The sequence below is a fragment of the Labrus bergylta genome, chromosome 5 (genome assembly GCF_963930695.1).
Source record: "Labrus bergylta chromosome 5, fLabBer1.1, whole genome shotgun sequence".
NCBI lineage: Eukaryota > Metazoa > Chordata > Actinopteri > Labriformes > Labridae > Labrus > Labrus bergylta.
Genome location: NC_089199.1, coordinates 31,650,202 through 31,658,712, shown reverse-complemented (window position 1 = coordinate 31,658,712; position 8,511 = coordinate 31,650,202). Strand labels below are relative to the sequence as shown.

The following is an 8,511-nucleotide window of genomic DNA, read 5'->3' as shown; positions in this document are numbered from 1 at the left end:
AAATATTTCCAAACAGGTTGTTGGTATAAAGTTGTCATTTTTATTGTTCTGCACTTTTGTGTGTGCCAGTTCTAGCACTAGCCCTTATTAGGCCTACAGTGTGGCTGCCAGCAGTCAATAATAAATAATATTCTTTTTATGAATTAATTTGCCTCTTGCATGAAATGTGTGTAGAAATAGGCCTACAGTGTTTTTTAACGTCTACCATAATGGTGGTTCTTGAAGAGCCAAATATTTTCGGAGGTGGTACGCAGGCTAAAAAGTTTGAGAACCACTGACCTAGAAGAAAGGAGAAAAGTCCAGGGGGCTCATCTATCAACAGTGTGTGAGCACGGATCTGTGCGTAATGAGGAAGAACATTCCCACACAAAGAGTGGAATTTATCATCTTGTTCTTTTACTTAGAAATGTGTGTAAATATAATAGAATAGAATAGAATTACTTTATTGATCCCAAACTGGGAAATTGTGGCATTATATATGAGTAAAAAACACAATGTTAGCAAATCTAAACACAATATAATATTAAATACAAAGTAAATAAGTACTAAAAATATCAAAACTAAGAATGTGAATATATACAACCAGGATTTAACTAAGCATTACTAGTCTTAAATAGGAAGATTAGATATGGAAGATTGAATGTAAATGTGCAAAAACAGAGTTGTAAATGGACAGTATTGACACAAGTTAAAGTGCATGAGTGTAGACATATTATAAGCAGAAACTATACAATATAACGGCGAGTAGTTTGTAAACACGCAGACACGCCGACACAAACACTTGAAGGAATCTTGGTGTTCATGTGTTACTTTTAATGACAGCTGTCCTTTTCTATCAGAAAGGTATCCTTAAATGACTTCCCCCACCAGCTCAGGTGTTCTACCTTAATATATATTCTGCCAGCGGTTCAATAGATAGTACGAACATCAATGGTGACAATGGATCCCCTTGTCTGGTACCTTTAGAGATCTTAAAAATACATTTACATTACTCCATTAACTCTAACTCTGGCATTAGGCTGCTTGTTCATAGCTTTCAACCAGCGTATAAAGTTGGTGTGAAGTCCAAATTTACTTCAGGTTTCAAACAGGTTCTTTGTTAATCTTCATGTCAAACACTTTTTTAATTCCAGCTCATCACAGACCGACTCTTTACAAACTGACAGATGTTTACAGACACTTAAATGTCTGCTGTGTCTGTTTAGCGTCTTTTCTCCCTTATTAAACTCTGCTAATGTTGAGAAGTTTCACTGAAGTCTGATCCAGTCAGTTAGTGATATTTGATAAGGGGGTGTGTCTGTCCGTAAAAAGACTTCCTGGAAGGCTGGTCTCAAGTTTCCTCGATCCTCTGTGCTGAAAATAAGAGACCTGAGACGTCCATCAACATGGCGGCACAGAACGACTTCCGGTTCAAGCGACGAAAAATAAGAGACATGAGGAGTAGCCATTCAGATTGAGAGCAGTTAGACATTCTTCATCAAACTGATTAGAGCAAAGTTAATGTTTGTTATTTTTCTGTTATTTGAAGTCAGAATAAATTCAGTTTAATGATCTCTGAAATATGACGTGAAGTTCTGTTAACTCTGCACCAAACAAAGAAATGTTCTTCAGAGGGACACTTTTTCATTTCCCTGTGAGGACACTTGAGATAAATCACTTGAACCTTTACATCAGTAAACGTTGAATCAGCACTTCCTCTTTCCCCTGAGTGTGTTTAGGTCTTAACATGACCTGTGCTCAGGTGTGTTGGTGGGGCGTTGCTGTCTCAGGGGGCAGAAAGCAGCTGCACCATGGACCAACAAAAACCTGCTCTAAAGTCATGGTGCAGTATTTCCATGCTATTTAAAGGCTCCATTAGTAAGATTGTGAGATGCACAGACACAGACAGGTTCACATTGTTCTTCCACAAGGCTCGAAACACACACAGGGACAGATTACACACAGCACACCTGTGAGACACTGCAGTTCATCCAGGTGGAAATAACTCTTTAAGGTGTGTTTAATGTCTGCTGTTATTTCTGTCCCAAAAGGCAGAGAAAATCAGAAACTGCTGCTGCTAGATTTAAACACAGTTTACATGAATCAACAGTAAACACATCACTCAACTGTCTGTGACATGATGATGATGCCTTCAAGGACTCTCAGTAAACACATCACTCAACTGTCTGTGACATGATGATGATGCCTTCAAGGACTCTCAGTAAACACATCACTCAACTGTCTGTGACATGATGATGATGCCTTCAAAGACTCTCAGTAAACACATCACTCAACTGTCTGTGACATGATGATGATGCCTTCAAGGACTCTCAGTAAACACATCACTCAACTGTCTGTGACATGATGATGATGCCTTCAAGGACTCTCAGTAAACACATCACTCAACTGTCTGTGACATGATGATGATGCCTTCAAGGACTCTCAGTAAACACATCACTCAACTGTCTGTGACATGATGATGATGCCTTTAAGGACTCTCAGTAAACACATCACTCAACTGTCTCTGACATGATGATGATGCTTTCAAGGACTCTCAGTAAACACATCACTCAACTGTCTCTGACATGATGATGCCTTCAAAGACTCTCAGTAAACACATCACTCAACTGTCTCTGACACGATGATGCCTTCAAGGACTCTCTGTCCCTTTAAGCTTCAAGTCACCAACACGTGACCACGAGAGCTGAAAGGTGGCGTGCTACTTTCCACGCCCACTTCACTTCTGAGCAGGACTGAAGTCCCTGCTGCTCTTCATACTGGATGTTCTGTATCACTGATAATCAGAATAATCATGATAATGATGATATTATATGATCAGAATAATAATAATAAAAACTTTATTTATATAGCAGCTTTTAAAAACACAGGTTTACAAAGTGCTTTGACAAACAGCAAAAACAAAAACAAACTAAAGCAAACACAGAAGAACATAAACAACAACAAGAACATAACAAATGTAAAATACTAAAAATAATTAAATACAATTCAACAGAAAAGAACCCAAAGTGCACGATACCCAACAGACATATATAACCCGACCATCACAAGAACCATCATAAGAACCATCATAAGAACCATCACAAGAACCATCACAAGAACCATCATAAGAACCATCACAAGAACCATCACAAGAACCATCATAAGAACCATCATAAGAACCATCACAAGAACCAACACAAGAACCATCACAAGAACCATCATAAGAACCATCATAAGAACCATCATAAGAACCCAGGAAACACAAGAACCATCAAAAGAACCATCACAAGAACCATCATAAGAACCATCACAAGAACCATCACAAGAACCATCACAAGAATCATCATAAGAACCATCACAAGAACCATCATAAGAACCATCACAAGAACCATCATAAGAACCATCATAAGAACCATCATAAGAACCCAGGAAACACAAGAACCATCAAAAGAACCATCACAAGAACCATCACAAGAACCATCACAAGAACCATCATAAGAACCATCACAAGAACCATCAAAAGAACCATCATAAGAACCATCACAAGAACCATCATAAGAACCATCACAAGAACTATCAAAAGAACCATCATAAGAACCATCACAAGAACCATCACAAGAACCATCACAAGAACCATCATAAGAACCATCATAAGAACCCAGGAAACACAAGAACCAACACAAGAACCATCACAAGAACCATCATAAGAACCATCATAAGAACCCAGGAAACACAAGAACCATCAAAAGAACCATCATAAGAACCATCATAAGAACCATCACAAGAACCATCATAAGAACCATCATAAGAACCCAGGAAAAACAAGAACCAACACAAGAACCATCACAAGAACCATCATAAGAACCATCATAAGAACCCAGGAAACACAAGAACCAACACAAGAACCATCACAAGAACCATCATAAGAACCATCATAAGAACCAAGGAAACACAAGAACCATCATAAGAACCATCATAAGAACCCAGGAAACACAAGAACCATCATAAGAACCATCATAAGAACCATCATAAGAACCATCACAAGAACCGAACAACACGAGCTGAGACCAAGAGGAGCAAAGATTTAAAAGATGTAAGAAACTAAAAGAGCTAAAAGCAAATGAAAAGATAACAGCAATAAGAAGGTAAGAGCAGAAAAAGAAATAGAAACAAGTGGTTAAAGGATAAATAAAAACTATAATATTAATAATAATAAAAAGTATATATAAATATAAAACATAAATAGACAAAGTAAGTAAGATCATTAAGTTAAAACATAAGAGGAGTTAAGATAAGAGCATAAATAAAAGACAGTAAGAAGTAAAAGAAGATAAAAATAGTAAAACCAGTAAGAAAAGACATTAAGAAGACGACATCACATAAAAACAAGTCTGTAAAAGTATGTTTTAAGAAGGGATTTAAAAGAATTGAGGGAGTCTGCGAGTCTTATCTCCTCAGGGAGGTCGTTCCAAAGTCGAGGGGCCCTGACTGAAAAGGCCCGGTCACCTTTAGTTTTAAGTCTCGACTTTGGAACAACCAGGAGGCCCCCACCTGAGGATCTAAGACTGCGGGCTGGCTCATATGGTGTCAGTAGCTCTGTTATATAGCTTGGAGCGAGCCCCGTCCGTGTTTATCATGAATAATATAAAGAATCATCATGAAGTCTCTCTCAGAGTCTAATCTCTCATTTATGTCTTTTTATATCAACAGGTGGTGAGTCTTTAAAGAGAGGATCCTGCTGATCACAGAGCTGGAAGCAGCAGCTGGTGTGTTGGTGAGTCTTTAACTGGGCTGTGTTACTGGGAGACTGACGGACCAATCACAGTGCTGCAGTCTGAGCTGCTCTGAGATCAGCTCCACCGTCACACACAGGACCATGACCTCGGACATTTTTCTATTCTCATATTCTGAATTTAAACTGCTTCATGACTCAACGACCGAAGATGAACTCTTTGATTTGTATATAAATGTTTCTGTTGCAGCGCCACCCTGTGGACATGTGTGATGTTTATTCTGATGTTTATTACACTTTGATGTTTGAACCTTCTGTTTTTATTATCTCAGGATTTCAAATAGAAATAAATTCAATCTGTGGAGGGTTTTATTTAAATAATAATTCATGTTTAGGTTCTGTTGCTGCTATCACTGCTTTCTGCCAGCAGGTGTCACTGTTTCCACAGTTTCCTCCCAGACTGATCGATCTGAAGAGATTATTTCTGTGTCAGGAAACACAAAGAAAGATAGATGATACCAGCTCTTTTATTTGTTCTTATGTTTTTATATTTCATGTTCAAGTTTAATGTCTCTTTTTGTAATCACTGCCCCCTAGTGGACAGGAGTGTGGAGCGATTCAAAGGCAGAAAAATAATCTTTGACTGGACTTCTGTAATGAAGTGAAGTGTGAAGGAAGTTGAGCTTTCTTTGAGTCTCTCTGTAGTTTGTAACTGAATACTTGGACTCTTCTTCACTTTAGAGGGAACATGTTCTCCACATTTCTTCAACACATTCTCTACGAGTTCCTCGTCTGATCTAATTAACCCCGTGTTTTAAGATGGGCTGGTGTTTCTGCTCTTGGTGTAAAGCCAGACACAGTGATCTTTCTGTCATGTTGTTCATGTGTGTTACTCTTGATAATTCACTCAAATAATGTCTCTATATTCTACAAGTGATTTACTTTTTAAATAACTGACACCATGTCAACACAAAGTTTCACTGCTTCCAATCCGCCTCTTATACGACGGCCATGTTGCATTAAATAACATCAACCACTTCTGTTTATTAAATATCACAGTCTGGATTTTATTAAGGCTGTACATTAATCTTCTTTGAAATTAAACTTCATTTGACTCAAACATGAAGTTGGTGTTATTTTCTGATGTTTATGTTTTTGTCCTCTTGAGTCGTTTGTTTTCAGATGTTCATCAGGCTCCAGGTCCCATCGAGGAAAAGTTCATTCCTCATGATTTAATTCATGAAGCCGACCTGAAGTTTTGGATGACACAGTAAATATAGACTTTAGTTCAGTATATAATTCATGTCATTATTTTAGTTTCATTGTGGACAAAAAAAAGCAGATTGGAGCATATTCCAGACAGACACAGCATGTCCCGGTTACCATAGTAACAGTCCCTGTACAATATGATCTAGTTTTTTGAATAAAGAGAAGTTTTGAACAAAATAAATCCACAGAAAGCGGAACAAAAGGCTGCAGCACCTCCACCATCGGTAGGATACTTTATAGTGTGACACACAGCGGAAGGAAACAGCGCGAGCACCAGATTTGAACGCAGCTACATTTCCTCTCAGACTTTCCTGTTGTCCTAGTTCATCTTTTTTTTAAAGTTTAATAAAACCACAACAACGTGTTCAGCTGAGAGTCTGAGAGAGTTTATCAACCAGCGACTAACGGCTGCTGCGGAAGACATTTTTGTAGTTTTTAAAAGAACTATCGTGGAGTACGAGGAAGAGATCGATCGTCAGCGCAGACTGCTGGATATCGTTTGGAAACCTCACATCATCTTACACAGAGCAGGGGAGGAGTTAACTAAATGATTTGAAATGAATATACAGAGATGTTTGATTAGTTTTGTTCCCAGTGGTGTTACTAAAACAGCGGAGTGGTGGGAACATTTAAAAAAAACTGATTTCTAAGCCTAACCATTAAGTCGTGACATTAGCATATTTGTTATTTTCTCCTTTAATAAAACATAAACGCCATCAGTGACCTCAAATTACGACTGAACTATTTGAATCCCTCTAATGTATCTTCTTCATATTCTGTTGTTAATATTTTGAATGGTCTGCTGATGCAAAGTGGAGCCTGAAGAAGTGAGTATACTCTGAATTAGTCCCTAAATGTTTTAAGGGTCCCGTCCTAATCGGCCTCTGTTGTAATCAGTGACATGGAAAACTCCTGCAGATTTAGTTCAGCTAATAAATGAGCCTTTTGTTTTTACACACTGACACTCTTCTGCTGCTCGACTTAAAGGAGTAGAGATTGTTATGAAGTCAACATAAAGCTCAGAAGAGGAGCAGATCTGATCTTTTTAATGTTGACAGACTTCAGACTGAAACACCTACATGCCTTTACGTCTCCTCATTCCTGAGCAGTGTTAGAGGTGATGTGTTACATCTTTGGAGACTTTTATGTTATGTTAACATGTATGGACCGGACCCTGGAATTAGAAGTGCTCACTTTAGTAGGGGTCCAGATAATGGCACAACGTGCTGTAGTTTGGTACCATAGCTTTGGTACGTGTCCCTAAATATTTCACATATTAAGTCGCTCACCTCTAAAATATTTGTACAATAATTGTAAGAGCAGCGGGCTACCTTTTGCTTCTAACTGTTACTTTTGCTTTGTGGTGAACAATGAGAGAAAAAGTGATGAAAAGTTCAAAAACACTCTTTGACAGGCCCTTTAAACATTTCTTCTGCATCATATCTGGATATCTTTACCTGTAATAGTCGGTTTTGGAGTACCTCTGTAAACCTTTCATGACTTTACAATATAAAAGCAGATGTTTTATGAAAGAAGTCTCGCGAGAAAGTGGGAGAACGCAGGTAAGCCTATATTTAAATTAAACAATTTTCTTGTAAAACTACAAGTGTTGAGACTCATCTCACAGCTAAATACATCTGTCATGTTTTAATGAATTATTATAAAATCTCGGGTTTCTTTCCAGATGAAAACGTGACAAACCGAAACATGACGTCCTCGTCCACGAGATTTAAACTTCATATTTACAGTCTGAGGTTTGACCGTTAGCTCGAGTCCTCTTTTAAATCTAACTGTTTGTTACTCACCTCATGAAGAGTTGTTTTCATCCTCTCCAGTGAAGAAAATCTCCCTCAGGTGAACCCGGAAGTGGTCCGAAGATTGAAACGTATTAATTATTCGATCTACTTTCAGGTGAGCATCAATCAGCAGCAGTAACGTCCCGCCAGGATAAAGTGGCAGGAAGTGACGTCAGAGAAATATGAAAGGTTTTGTAAAAATAGATGGACCTTAATAAATTAAATAAAAAACGCAGAATTCATTTCTCTTTACTACGGAGCCCCTGAAGTCCAAAAAAGTAAAACAAATAATAATAAATAAAAACTTGTGCGCACAATATATACATTTTCTTTTTTTCTTTTACTTTTTAGGACTTCAGGGGCTCCTTACTTTCCCGTTTAAATATATAATTACAAATAAAATGAAGTAATTTCTATTTAAAATATTACATAAATACAATCCCATGACAACTTATACTAAATGTGTGTTTGTAAACATTTCCTTCCTGTTTTCAAAAGATGAGCCTTTTAAAACTAAAAACTATTGAACACCTTCTTTTGCAGTTTTCATGACACTGCTTTTTTTGTTTGATTTAGAAAAATACCTTTAAGGAAACTTGGAAAAAATATAAATCCAACAAGAATTGACTTTTTAATTGATTTTCAAGTCCAATTTATCAGCAAATAAATATTAATTAATCTGTTTTTTTTATGTGGGTGAAGTGTCTGATGTAACCAGGACAGAGATAATATAAG

The 8,511-nt window shown here is 37.4% G+C and overlaps 1 protein-coding gene across 1 annotated transcript in view; it reads left to right on the top strand.

Annotated features, from left to right (window-relative positions):
* Positions 1–5,837, top strand: part of LOC136179321 (NLR family CARD domain-containing protein 3-like) — a 94,583-nt gene extending 88,746 nt beyond the window's left edge. The window contains exon 9 of the mRNA XM_065955492.1: positions 4,690–5,837. Coding sequence (XP_065811564.1) covers positions 4,690–4,696 — 7 coding nt within the window. The 3' untranslated portion in view covers positions 4,697–5,837. The remainder of the gene's footprint in view (positions 1–4,689) is intronic.
* Positions 5,838–8,511: the final 2,674 nt, after the last annotated feature.